General features: G+C 44.9%; 1 protein-coding gene across 1 annotated transcript; it reads left to right on the forward strand.

Annotated features, from left to right (window-relative positions):
* Window positions 1-1,752: 1,752 nt before the first annotated feature.
* Window positions 1,753-3,108, forward strand: RASSF10 (Ras association domain family member 10). The gene has a single exon (XM_074149817.1). It carries the CDS (start codon window positions 1,753-1,755, stop codon window positions 3,106-3,108), a length of 1,356 nt encoding a protein of 451 aa, XP_074005918.1.
* Window positions 3,109-14,802: the final 11,694 nt, after the last annotated feature.

Raw genomic sequence — 14,802 nt, forward strand, 5'->3', positions numbered from 1 at the left:
TCCCAGAGTCCTTACAACCCCCTTTGTCAAGGTCATTTTGTTCTCTTACAGGACTGCCATTGCTGGGTCCACCTTCCTCTGCCCTGGAGTGAATGATGATTTTAGGCATAATTGACACACTGAACAAAAAGACTGCACACCTCAGGAATAACCTTCCATTGGCAAACACTTCTTTCTATAGAAAGAGAGCATAGCCATCTAGCACTTCTGACACATGAGGAGAGCAAAAGGACTTTAGCAGTGACAGACTTTACCACTGGACAGGGACAGGCAACTTTAATGTGAGGCAGCTGGGGTCAGGAAGCAAAATTCAGCCTGTTGCCAACACCCCTGTCTTGCATACCCTTATTGCAGTGTGCAATGGCCACAATGGTTTGGAATTGTTTAACCTGCAATAACACAGGAAAGGGACATTAGCAGCAGGTGCATGATCTGCATGATCTTCAGCTTCAGGAATGCTGGTATTTGGTGGTCCCTCAGCCCACTTCCTCACGGGACAGGAGGCTGCATGGCAAAAACCACCAGTGTAATTAGCTGCTTTATGCAGCCAGAGCAGAAGGCAGGCTGTCTTCCTTAGGACTATTCCTTCCAGGTAAATACAGGAAAAGCTAGAGCAGCAGCTGCCCACACTGAGCCTGTGTACTTTAGGGGAAAGGAGAATATTAGGCTGCAAAATTGTTAACTCGCTATTTTGTGTGCCCTACCTTCACTGTTTCAAATAGCAGAATTACAGTAGTTAGGCTAAAATACCATAACTCTGTTTTGTTCCGCTGACTGGGACACAAGCCTTATTCACACAAAAATCCTCTCCACGTGGCACACCAATTTTATTGGCTCTAAAAATCCCCAAGAAGGAACAGATCAGCCTTCAGGTTTTAGAGCATTTACCCCCTTTACCCATTATAATACCTTTTAGCCATGTAGAAAAGCGTAGGTCCCTGAACCCTCGCAATTCAATCGCACCATGAAAATCGGTGCCACAACCATTTTTTACATCTCATTTTAATCTGTGCTTGGAGACCGATCCTGTTCCCATCAAAGTAAGCAAGCAAGCTCCCATTAAAATCTGGCTCAGCTAGTATTTTAATAACACTTAGACGTTCCCGTCCTTTGCATATTTCATCTGCGAATTGCTTTACAAACATGAACTTCCTAATTACAGGCGGATGATTTACTAAAACTGGAAATTCCTCACTAGTTCTGGCTTTCACTTTGAAGCTCCAGGATTCGCTCTTGTCCCTCGGCAGTTTTGAAGATCCCTCGACGCCGCTCCTTCGCGGCAGAGGCAGGGCAGAGAGGAAGACGCACAGACGACGGCGAACCTGCCTTGAAGTTTCCGCGCCGGCGGATTTCGGCGCGGAGTTGCCGGGGCGGCGCTGCCCGCGGGCCGGCGGCCGCCGCCGGGGCGTGAGCCGCGGGGGGCGCCCACGTGGTGGGAGAGGAAAACCCGGCGGCGGCGGCGGCGGGACACGGCAGAGCGCGGGCGGCGGCGGGCGGGAGGCGCAGCGGGCTCCGCGCCGCACCGGGCTGGGCCCCTCCCGGCGGACGGCCGCGCCGCACCGGGCAGGAAGGGGTGGAGCGGCCGTCGGAGTGCAGCGCACGGGCGGGGTGCCGCGGGCGGAGAGGCATCCCGGCCGTGCTGAAGCCGGGCGGGCCGGCGACGCCGCGCCTCCCCTGAGCGCTCCCCATGGAGCGGCTGCCCGGCCAGCCCTGAGCCGGCGGCCCCCGGCCGCCCGCCCGCAGCCGCCCCCGATGGAGCCCGAGGAGCGGAAGATCTCGGTGTGGATCTGCCAGGAGGAGAAGCTGATCTCCGGACTCTCCCGGCGGACCACCTGCTCGGACGTGGTGCGGGTGCTGCTGGAGGACAGCCACCACCGGCGGCAGCGGCCGGCGCTGCCCGAGCCCGGCGGCGGGATGCTGTCGGGGCCGGCGCACTCCTACTGCATCGTGGAGAAGTGGCGCGGCTTCGAGCGGATCCTGCCCAACAAGACGAAGATCCTGCGGCTCTGGGTGGCGTGGGGGGACGAGCAGGAGAACGTGCGCTTCGTGCTGGTCCGCAGCGAGGCCTCGCTGCCCAACGCGGGGCCGCGCAGCGCCGAGGCGCGGGTGGTGCTCAGCAAGGAGCGCCCCGGCCACGGCCTGGGGGCGGCCCGTGCCAGCCTGGCGCTCACGCAGGAGCGGCAGCGGCGGGTGGTGAGGAAAGCCTTCCGCAAGCTGGCCAAGATCAACAAGAAGCGGCAGCAGCCGCTGGCCCGGGAGGCCTCGTCGGCGGAGAGGATGGAGACGCTGGTGCACCTGGTGCTCTCGCAGGACCACACCATCCGGCAGCAGATCCAGCGGCTCCGCGAGCTGGACCGGGAGATCGACAGGTACGAGGCCAAGATCCACCTGGACCGCATAAAGCGGCACGGCGTCAACTACGTGCAGGACACCTACCTGGTGGGGGCCGGCGGCGGGGAGCCGGAGCCGGGCCGGGAGCCGGGCGGGGCGGCCCAGCCCGCCGCCGGCCGCCCCGAGGAGGACTACGCCAGGAAGTGCGAGGAAGTGCTGCAGCTGCAGGAGCAGCGGGCGCAGCAGGAGGAGCTGCTGGAGCACCTGGCCGCCGAGATCCAGGAGGAGCTCAACGAGCGCTGGATGAAGCGGCGGCGGGAGGAGCTGGAGCTGGCGGCGGGGCCCGGCCTGGCCGAGACGGACTGCGACACCACGGAGCTGAGCGGCGGCGGCGAGGGCGAGCTGCACCTGGAGCACGAGCGGGTGAAGACCCAGCTGAGCACCAGCCTCTACATCGGCCTCAAGCTGAGCACGGACCTGGAGGCCATCAAAACCGACCTGGACTACACGCAGCGGGCGTGGGAGGACAAGGAGCGGGAGCTGCAGCGCTTGCTGGAGACGCTGGGCACCCTGGACGTGGCGGAGGCGCCGGCGGAGCCGCGAGGGGCGGCGGGCGGGGGGCGGCCGGCGGCGGGGGGCAGCGCGGCCGGGTGGCTGGAGCAGGCGCGGGCGCTGCGCAAGGACCGCGCCGACAACGACGAGGACTCGGACACGGGGCTGAGCTCCATGCACAGCCAGGACTCGGACTCGGTGCCCGTCTGCGAGTCCCTCGTCTAGCGCCTGCCCGCCCAGCCGGGCCCCGCGGCGCCAGGGGTAGAGGGGCGGGCTCCGGCCTGGCTCGCAGCGAAACCGGGCACGGTACGGGCGGCGCGGTCTCTGCCCGGTACCCCCCCCCGGCCCGTCGCGGCACCGGCTCGCCGCCGGTGCGGGCGGAGCGAGGCTGCCGGGGCAGAGGGAGGTGTAGGACTGCGGGCAGGCGAGAGAACTCCCGGTGCAGGAGGCAGTCACACAGAGGAAACATTTTAATTTTAGCTCTTGAGTTTAAACTTGTTCTAACTAGTCATCCGCGGGCAGCGTTTAGGCTGGCTCGCCGGTACTTTTATCTAAGGAAGAGAAACCCACAGCGTGCTTTTGTTTCATTCACGTCTGGGATTGCTCGCTCCTTAAATCCTGCCGCCTGCTTCCCTCCGAAAGTTTTCTTGCTAGGTCTTTTAATCCTACGGTTCCCCACGATGTCCCCACTGTAGCATAGGGCTACTTCGGCTAGTCTCTTTGCGAGTAAAATGCAAAGGATGCAGGCTCCGTAGGGTAAATCAGTTATCTCCTTAACAGTTTCTCAGCATTGCAAAGTCAGATGGTGGGTTATACTGACTGTCATTTGCAAACACACCCGACGCCTTTACATGCAAAAAGTCACAGAAACTAAAGCTGCTGGTCGTTTAAAAACTGGAGGAAAAGAGGTGTCAATACTACTGAAACTGACACTAGGATCTCCCAGGGCGAAAGCTGTTGGAAGGTACTGCAGTTCCTTTTGGCAACAAAAAGGGGTGATAAAGAACTTTTTTTTGTTGTTGTTGTTGTTTTTTAAAGAAAAGACTAAATCAAAATACAGATTAATATGTTGTATTAATTCTGCTCTGCATAGTGCTTTTCTTATGCATAGATAAGAGTGCTTTGTTTAAAGGCATACTGAAGAAATATATTAGTATCAAATGTTCATTTGATAGTCATTGAAAGTAATTAGCAGTGCCTGTATGTACACAGCCTTCAACTACATTTTTTGCACTAGGCTAGCAGATATTTGGCTGAGCTTGGCTGTAGATAAACAAAGTACAGAATCAGCTTGAGCTACTGTTTTTAATAACATAGTTCCTATCAGGCCAAGAGACACAACGATACAAGCATGACTCAAGCCCTACCTGCACTACAGCTTAATCTTTTCAGTTATTCCAATAAAAGAAAAAAAATACGGCATCAGCCGTAACATGCATTTCACTTAACTGCCAAGTCTTTCTCTGCAGCTTAACTCTTACCAAAAAGATATGACCTGCTCTTACAATAAGAGAGATTAAGGATTCTTATATTCCAGAATAATTGCAGAAACAGTTTAAGCAGTTAAGAGACCAGAGAATGTTTAGTCAGGTCCGACTGACGTTGTGAACTTTTTAAAACTTCTGAGATTATTATTTATGTAAGGCTATTTATGAAAGTTTTCATTTAATGATAAAGTATAAAAGAGGGATACACCAATAGACCAGTTCTTTGTTTTCAATATAAACCTCACAGCTTCCTCACCCCACGACCGGGTTCCACTCTTTTGCAGTGTTCTTGCTGGTAGGAATTCTGTTGGACAACAGACAACTAGATTCTGCAACCAGTCAGTTTGAAAGCAGAGAAATACTGTCTGTGGATTTCTTGAGGCTATACAATTCCCTATGCACTATAATTCTTGATAAATGTTACTCCACTGAATTGGTCTCGGTTATAACAAACTGGTTTATTTTAAACACTGATTATATAATTTTTCTTCATATTTTAGTCAACCTTGGAAAATATTTATGAACCTATTTTTAGAGCTAATAAAACTCTTATTAAGACTAAATAAGCGTTCCCAATTGAGTGTGATTAAAAAATATATGTATATATATTTCTCGGGTCTGGGATGTTGTGGTTTCTTGTGGTGTCATTTACCCTCTTGCAGAGTGAATAGAAAGATATACCAAGTCAGACATCTCCAGTCTGTCTCATGACAGCACTGTCCCCTCACCTTCTGACAGCACCAGAAAGGTGCTCCCTCGGGTACAAGTTACAGAGTATGTTCCTCAGATCTAGTCACTGCAGGGGCAGCGTAGTGGCATTTAGAACTGTTGGCACGTGTCCGGAGTGAGGAATTTTACTCCACTCTGCAATTAAAAATATTTATATGGAAATAGAACTGAAGAATAAGTTAGGGGGTGGGGGAGTCATGCTGTTGCCCTGCATTATATTAGCTAGTGTGGATGCAATGGGTGGGTGATGCAAGTATCTGTTGATAGCTTCTCCAGTGACTGATGTAAGCAATAAACCTGAAACTGCTTTACGTAAGCTCTCCCATTAGCCACACCAAGCAAATAAAAAGCAAGCACATCATAGAAATAAGCTGCAACAGGCCATACATCATTATACTATTGATATAGGCATTAGATATTAGGTGAAGCGTGAGGTGAAGGAAGCCACGAAATTCAAAGTTGCAAAGCAAAGTCTGTCTACTCATCCTCAGCTAAGAAAAATCCTTAAAAACAGGACAAAACTCCTTTTGTTCTAGGTCGTTGAGGGACACACTTGTAGGGTACCATGCAATGCTTGCTCTTTGCCTCTCGGTACCCTAGATATTGATGTGGTAGATCATGACACTGCTGAGCTGCTGGCCCCTGTCCCATAAGGACGGGTGAGAACACTGCAGATGGCACTGGAGTCTCAAGGGTTTTGCAGGAGTTGCAGTAACTTCCTACGAGCACTTACTTGAATGTGTTCCTATATTTTGCAGGTGAAATGGGGTATATTTATTTGATATTTGAACAGTTACAAATGCAATTGCAACAGGCTCAGTTTTTGTTCCTGTACACAGACTGAATTCAAACATCTTCACAAATCCCTATCTCTTTCAAACCATTATTAAAACATTAGCATACAAGAGGAAATCACTGTTTGCATTGGACCGGGTACTTCCCCCTTCCCATCTTCTGGACTTGCATATCCTCACTTAGATAATAGAGACAAGCCACAAGATGCTTGGCTTTGACAGGGAATTTGGCTCTGGGGTTTTGCCGGGCGCATAGCCAAGGGTTAGGAAAGCTGATTCAGAATCACAGGTAGAAAGGCAGGATTTTTATCTCCTTTCCAGTTCTGAGAGAATGGAAGAGAAAAAGAACAGCAGAAAAAACCCAACCAACATCATGACGGAAGTCTACATTCTGGCACTGCCAAGAGAGAGGTGAAAGCTCTAACCAACACCTGCTTTTCTTCTTACTGGTTTTTAAATACCTTTCTCTTCTACTTTCCAGAGTCAAGTCCAGTCTAACCTTTGTCTCATCCTAAGACCAGACAAGCAGATTTAGCTAGCCATAAATCAAATAAAAAACTAACAGAATTAAGAACTATTTAAGATAAATCTATGTACAGTACCACATTGCTCTATTTATTCAACACCCAATCTGCTTCTCAAAGGAATTGTCAAGGATCAAGGCCGCCAGGCCTTTCTCAGACACAATACCTGCAGAAATCAAAGGGAGTTTTGTCCAGGAGACATAATCAGAGTCGAATCAGGCCTTGGTTTCAGGCACCCTCTAAACAAGCATTATCAAGCACTACTACGCAAGTCCTGTCTGTTTGCTGCCCTTGGCCACATTTTTTCTGACCCTACAGGGCACTTTTTTTTGTGCCTGTACAAGAGTCTGTGGGACCAGATAGTAAACCAGATCAGGAAAAAATTGATGTGCTTTAATTTAGACAAGTCCCTGATGTGACTCAATATATAGTCACACAAATGCTTACACCAATGACAAGGAACGGTGGTAAAAATGAGAAATTGAAGGCAATGCTGACTTGCATGCTGGCAAAAGCTTAGTTCAGACTGTAAACATCTCCTCACAGTATAAAGAGAAAGTTTTTGGTGGAAGACTAAGGCTGGAGCTGAAGCTTCATTGACATCAGTTACACTTGCCTATATTAAACCCAAAATGAGTCAGATAGTCCAGCTTTTAGCCTTGACCTTGTTTCAGAAACCCACTATCAAGCAGTATTATCAGAATGAAGACTCTGTGTCAAATTCAATATATTTCTAGTCCTTAACACATGTAAGAGATCTGCCAGTTTGAATAAGCACTTTGTAGACATATCATTTGATGCCTTAAATGGGGAGGGAGGAAGGGAGGCAAATACATTTACTGTAATGAACACCACTGACATGCAAAATGAATGACCTATTAATTATTGCCATTTATTCGAAAGCAGTATGTCGCTAGCCAAATCAGTCTGGCCGATTTACAGTGACAGATTCTTTTCCAAAGAACCAACAGTCTTGGTGTCAGACAAGATATAGCTGAAGGAGGGAAGCAAGTAAGTGGGTGTGAGAGAAGGAAAACATGTCATCAAGCTTTATTATTGACTACTTGCGTGAAGCATGTTTTCCAGGTTTACTTTAAAAATAGTCTGTGTGTCTATGTCTGGAGAGACAAGCACACAGACCCCCCCTCCTCCCAAATTCTACACTGCTTTGAGCTTTCCCCCTTCCCCTTTCATTTGCACTGAGCTGGGACTATAGCTCAATACATGAAAAGGGCAGCACAGGCCTTGAAATAAAATAACAGGTCTGGTGAGCTATGCTGGTTACTGAGTTGAAATACAAGCCATTGCGGATTGTTGGAAGCAGTTGTCCTTTGAAGTCACTTGATATTATTGCTCCTGAGCTGACATACAAAGTTTAAAGAAATGAGCATCGCAAAGTGCAGGGAGTCTACACGGATGTTACTTCTTTTATACAAACTCACATTGCTAAATGAACTTGGAAGCTTAACAGAAAGGGAAAACTTAATAAACTCAAAGCAAAATTGGGCTCTGTATGCAAATTAGCCAAATATCTTCAAGCAGAATTGTCAAATAGTATTTTAAAAAATACTGCTTGCATAATTTAACACATTGCTGGTGTAAATGCATCAGAGCAGAAACTTCCATGCAGGGTGGATTGTCACACCCTTTCACACGCTGAATAACACTACTGAGGTGGCCATTGATTTCTTAGAGTGTACAGTACAAACTCTACCAGGGCATTAGCATACACCCTTAAAAATACAACTTCTGCAAGGCTTTACACACTGCCTACATATTAGTTTGTTTACATTTTAAGCTTTATTCGGGAAGTTTTATTAAAATCCTCTTCCCTCAGTTTTGAAAGTGTTCCAGAAACCCACTGATGTTCCATGAAAAACCAGTTTCCTTCCCAGTAACTTTTTTCCTCCTTCCTGCCAACCTCCCCTACTCATCAGCATCCGCTCTGAATCTCATGAATAGTCTCATTCAAATTGGTGGGACTCCATGGATTCAGTTTCAGGATCCTACCCAGTACGAAATCTGAAGAAAGTACGTTTCTTTCTACATCTTGCATCTTGGCAAAAACTCATTATTTGTGTAGTACATGGCAATCTCAGCAGTACTTTTGTAGTTCTTTATGTAATAACATGTCATACAGATTAAGGACACACTCTCACCAGCTGTTTTATGCCACTGTTGCTCAACTCCCTTTTTGCATGTTTTGTGGGTTTTTTTTTTTTTTAAACAAACATGTTTCCAAGTTACCTTCTGAATTTTCCCCTTCTCCTAATTTGAGGCAAGCGCTGCTCACATCGGGAGGGAGCACATCTCCACAGATGATGCTCTGGGAGGAATGTTACTGTGGAGCAGTGAGAAAGGGAGATATGTTTTCTATTCCTGGTTTGAAGAATAACTTGAGTAATGAGTGGTATCTCATTTCCCTTGGAGCATAAGCTTTTGATGAAGATATTTACTGTGTGATTGTACACCATCTGGCAGAAGGAGGCTTAATCTACTCGAGGCCTTCTAGGTACTGCTATGATGAAAACGTTAAACAATTTCACTCATCTGTGCCTCAGTTCCCCTAATGTTGAAGTGCGTGTGTTTCCCTTTTCTAAATGGTTTTAAATCATCTTTCCCATTTAATAGCTCAGTGAAACCCCTACAGAGTGATTTCAGAACACAATCCTACTAGGTCAGTCTTGGGATTTTATAGACTTTACTGGGGAGAAAAAAAAACCAAAACCCAACAAAAAACCAACCCTGTGACTCATAGAAAGAGCTCTCACATATCTGAAACATACTATCATCAGCTTACTAGCACTGCACTTCACATGGCTTAATTATGGAATTATTTAGTCTATTATCTCTAAAAGAAATACTTTTCATCAGTCAAATTGTGCTCATAAGCAGGTCTTTGGAAAATGTGTTAAAAGCCTTTAGGAAAAATATTTAATCCCTGTTCCAATTTAACATAATCTCCTTGTTTTAATCTCTTACAGTGTATTTTTTTTTTTACAGGTAATCAGCTATTAATTTATGTGTTTAATTATCAGTGTAGCCTAATAGTTGGGTGGGTTTTTTTCCCTGCCTTCTACTGAATCTCCACTTGATAGACATATCTTAAGAATAGACGGAAAGCGAGTTTGGAAATTAAGAGAGACATGGATCACCTTTTGAAAACGTTGGTGGTTGTTTTTCCTACGCCTAGCACAGAAGCAAATTACTTGCTTTCAACTGCAAACTTCTAGCTTTTTTGTGTTTCCTTTTCTCTCACAGTTGCTCTTCACTTTTTCACAGTAAGGTCTCTCCATATTTCTACTACAGGTTTCATTTTTGGAGTGACCGGACGACTGATAAATCACCAGTAGGTTAAAAGCTTAAAGCCAGGATTATCATATTTTTCTATAATCCTGTCCCTGCACATTTTCTGCACATCTACTTTTCCTGCTTGGTCTCACAAAAAAAAAAAAAAAAAAAAAAAAATTACTCTGACTAGAAAATAGAGGGTCAGACACTCCAATTTTGCCATCCTTCAAAGGAAGATATAGCACACACAGCTCCAGGTGTCCTGTATCTGTAACACAGAGAACGGTACATACAGTGCACCATCCATAGAAGAGAGCTGATGAGAAATGTCTTTCCTAGGCTAATACAGGAAGAGGCAAGTTAAAGCTAGTATATTGTACATTGCTTACTCTTAGCCCTGATACAGGTAACTGATGTTCTTCAGCAGATGATTCCAATGTGAAACTGAATAACCTGATCATCTGATTATCTTGAATTAAATTTTCGCATGTTTACTGACTTCATTGTATGGATTTTGAAAAACAGTATCCCCTGCTCCCTACCTGTCAGGTGTACAGTTAGGCAAGAAAACAGCATTCTGGTTTAGAGGGGTTTATAAACTAGTCAAGGTAGTAACGAGTATGGATCTTGCTGCTTTCTGTTCTGGTGGGAATGGAAAACTTTCCTGCCTCTGCACTGCCAAAATGAATTGGGGATGGACAGGGACAGGAGTGTCAAGAATGAAGCAGTGTCCCAAGAGAACAGCACTGAGCCCAAGAAACACAAACTGGAGAGGAGGTAGCTGAAGGGAATGGACAAGGAAGGACAAAAACCAGCAAGAAGCCTGGAAAACAGAGAAGCATCAGGAAGCAACTCCTGCATCATAACAAGGGAGAAAACTCAGTCTGCAATAACCACTGGGCATCTTGTGCTTCAAGCTGTTTTGCACAACCATTTGACAAACGGCAGCCTGGGAGTGCAGGAGTGCATGCCACAGGACCTTCACAGCGTATCAGCACTGTAGCCAGGTGAACAGGAGGAAAGAGAAATCAATGAAAATCTTGTGATTTTCCTGAGGTTTTGTTAGCTCAGCTGGAAAGGCCAGTGACTGCAGAATTTGCAATAAGCTAGCGTGCTGAGAATTTGAGGATGAAATGTCACTCTCGAGTTGTTATTTTTTCCCTTTACTTTTAACGTAGTCTTGGTAAATATGGAGGAACGAGTGTTTTCCTAGATGATACATAGTTTATATCACCAGAGTTTCTCTGCAATACACTCCATTCCTAGAATACTAAGCCTTAGCAGCCGTTTTATGATCCTGGATCTTGTCATCTTGCTCCAAGTGTTTACCTACATGATTTGCCAAAAACAGTGGCACAAAGTAAACCGGGTATTTAGCTTAATTTAACAGGCAAGTTTAAGGTAAAAGCAAATCCAGACCTATTACTCCAGTTTACACAAGCCAGCTTGCAAAGCATGTGCAATGGCATTTCTAAGAATGTTTTGCAAACTAGTTTGTGTAAAACAAGCCAACTAAGCCAGATTTAAGTTTCAGTTGTTTAAAGTCTCTTGCCATGTGTCACTGAAGTGATTCACATATAGATCACTTAATCTAGTTAATGAACACAATTACCATGTTTTGACAATATTAATTGGACCTGTACTTATACTCTTTTCTGCATTTCACCTTCATAACCACCTCCATAATTACCAACTCCTATGGCTTTAGTATGCCTCAAGGTATAGTTTACCTTTATAGAACATATATTTCATTATTAACTTCTCTCTCATTGCCCTTCCCTCCAATATTTTCCCCACAGAATCTCCAAGCCTTTTTCTTTTCCTCCAGTCATTAGCAATTGGGCTTCATCTTTGCAAATAACAAAGGTGAGAGATACTTGCCTGTTCAGAAATTGTTTGCCACACACTTTCAACTCAAGGCTTATAACTGCTATGTCACAGTCATTCCTGCCGAGTTGCTTTCATACCAGTATTCTGGGATTTCTTGTGCTTAAAAAACCTGAAGAATGGACACTTTCCAACTTGAAAGATGCATAACCAGACAACCAGTTTATGCAAAAGGACAGAAGCTCCCCTGTTTTGCCTGGGATGTCAGAATCTGCGTGTAAAAGGGGACAAGTTAGAAACCCTGAAGATGTACCCAGTTAACCCAGTGATTAACTTGTACAACGCTTTCAGCTAGATCTAAGAAATGTCATTCTTATTAGCGTTTGTATGGCAATTGGACCACACAAGACAAAAAGTTGTTATACTTTGTATGTTTAAAAGACACAGGACAAGGCAGCCCTTGCTCTGATGAGATCACAGTACAGACAGACAATCCAGACATAGAGTTGACAGGCTTAGCAGCTGCAGTGACCTGAATTGGGTGCGCAGCAGGTTAGTAACAAAGATGGGAACAGAAACCAACTCTCTCGATTCCCAATCCATTTTCCTCGCTGCTAGACCCACACTTCCAGCCTGTGATGTGGTGAAGACAAAAGACGAGGTATAAATTTGTCTCCACCCCTTACAGCCACAGGAGCCATATACCAGATAACTTGTGGACACTTATTCAAGCTATTGAAGAAATAGGAGGTCAACAATTATTAGTATAGCATTGTACTAGACTACTACATTTCATAACCATGTTTCTTAAGCCTATAATTTTTGTAGTCCGATAATTTATGATTTGAGGAAGATTTTTGACTCATTTACATGCTAGTGGCATAAATAGCTGCTATTTCTAGAATTGTGTTTTATTGTCCATATTCTACATCTCCTGGATATCTGTATTTCTTTCCACAACAAGGAGAACCATGAATACTATAAAGATCTGTCCATAAATAAATTTTCCAACTAATTTTTTTCCATATTGTTAGCAATATATACTTAAAAATTTATAGTTTTGGGGCTCAGTAAAAAAAAAAAAAAAAAAAGATAGATGCTCGTGTTTCACAGAATCTTCATGGTTGGAAGGGACCTTTGAGATCATTGAGTCCAACCAAAAAAAAAAACCAAAACAACCCCAAGAAAAAGAGAAAAAAACCAAAACACCACACACCACACCCACCCACAGACAGACACAAACCAACAATCTCGGGCACTAGAGCACTAGAGCGTGCCCTGAAGTGCCATGTCTACACATTCCTTAAATACCTCCAGGGATGGCGACTCCACCACCTCCCTGGGCAGGCTGTTCCAGTGCCTGACCACCCTCTCAGTAAAGTAATTCTTCCTAATATCTAATCTAATCCTTCCTTGCTGCAACTTCACACCATTTCCTCTGGTCCTGTCATTATTCACTTGGGAGAAGAGGCCAACACCCACATTTCTACAACCTCCTCTCAGGCAGTTGTAGAGGGCAAAGAGGTCCCCCCTCAGCCTTCTCTTCTCCAAACTAAACATGCCCACTTAGGGCCTCAGTTCTATCATTCATCTTTTTCCCTATCTACTACTGTTACATATTTGTGTTATATGCTACTCAAAATCATTAGTCTGGAGAGTTCTGAGATTTGTTGATCATGGAAGTCCAAACTTTGTCATTAGTTCAAGTGACACTAACACAGTTTCTGTAGCACCATGGAAACACAAAAAAAATTTTGGCCTAACATTTGAGATACCTGTCACAGGATATCAGAAATCGGGATACTCACATTGTTCCTCAAAACAGCTAAATCAGTGCACTATATTTGCCCAGTGCACATGCCTCAACGAAAAGCAAATTCATTTTCACATGATGTACAGTGGAGAACAGAGTTGGTCGGGAAAGGTCAGACAAGGCTGTTGCATTTTAATTTGCTCATCCAGCAAAAGCAAAACACCTTGTGAAGACTGACTCTGCCAAAGGTGGTTCACCCAGTGGGCAGGTATCACTGTGAAGCTTGCCTGGCTTCCTCTCATGAGCTCTCTGGCTATTGCCATTCTGTCTGGGACACAGCTGCCAACATGAATGTTTCTCCTTTTCCACCACCTATAGCTGGCAATTTCAGATGAGGAGGAGTATCAGAATCAGTATCAGTGGCTATGGCACCTAAGAGAAGATTATTTCATTCAGACAGACTATTGCCACTATAGCCGTTTGAACTAAGCTCAATCCTGAGGTTCTCAGCTTTACTTCAAAAAACAGTATTTTTAAGTTACTGAAGGGCACTGCTATGAAGATCTGCATTGCCATAAGAGGCTTTCTTAGACAAATATTCACTACTAAGAAAGATTGCATCTTTCAGTAGGGCTCAAAAGGAACAACTCCAAATATTTTATCATGTATCTTTTGATCTGTCTAGATGAAAGCCCTAGTTATTATATAATACAAATTAACATTATGGCTGGTTCTGTTTTCTAGGAACCCACTGTGATTAGTGCTCTACAAGTTCCCAACTATTTGGTCCCTCACCAAAAGCCTGTATGTAGGAAGGTAGTCATGATGCACAGTATATATTTAACCTGAGAAATTTCCTTTTTTATTCACATCTCTAACACACAAACCAGTATCAAAGACAAGAATGAAAAGTACCAAATCTAGTGTCTAAGTCTGCAAGTATTTTAGATACTGAATTATGAGCTTTAATAAGAGTGGGCCCTGAATATCTACTTCCTAGGTGGAAAAATACAAATAATCATAGAATAGTTTGGGTTAGAAAGGACCTTTAAAAGGTCATCTAGTCCAACCTTCCCTGCAGTCAGCAGGGACGTATTCAACTAGATCAGGTTGCTGTGGAATGGAAGTCATGAGAAAATGGTGCAATTGGAACTTGCTTTTAGCATTTCAGATGGCTTTATATATATTTAGTATATGACATATGTATATCCTTTCCTGCTGCTTTGTGGTTTGGATTGTGTCTCCTGTTACAGCAGAGACATTAGCTAAAACAGATTAGTCGTGCAAAATCTTTCTTAAAAACTAACTGTAAGTACAATAAATGTATTTACATGTTGATTAACTGAACATGATGATTAACTATACATATTAATCATGATGTAGTCAATTATTGAACAAAATAACTGAAATCCTGCTCAGTCATGAGAAGATGAGATCATGTAATGAAAAAAAGGCCTTATTTCTATCCTTTGATTTAAAGCTGACAGGTAGTCAAGACTTCTCTAGAAGAAATT

This window comes from Numenius arquata, chromosome 6, assembly GCF_964106895.1.
Source record: "Numenius arquata chromosome 6, bNumArq3.hap1.1, whole genome shotgun sequence".
Classification (NCBI taxonomy): Eukaryota; Metazoa; Chordata; class Aves; order Charadriiformes; family Scolopacidae; genus Numenius; species Numenius arquata.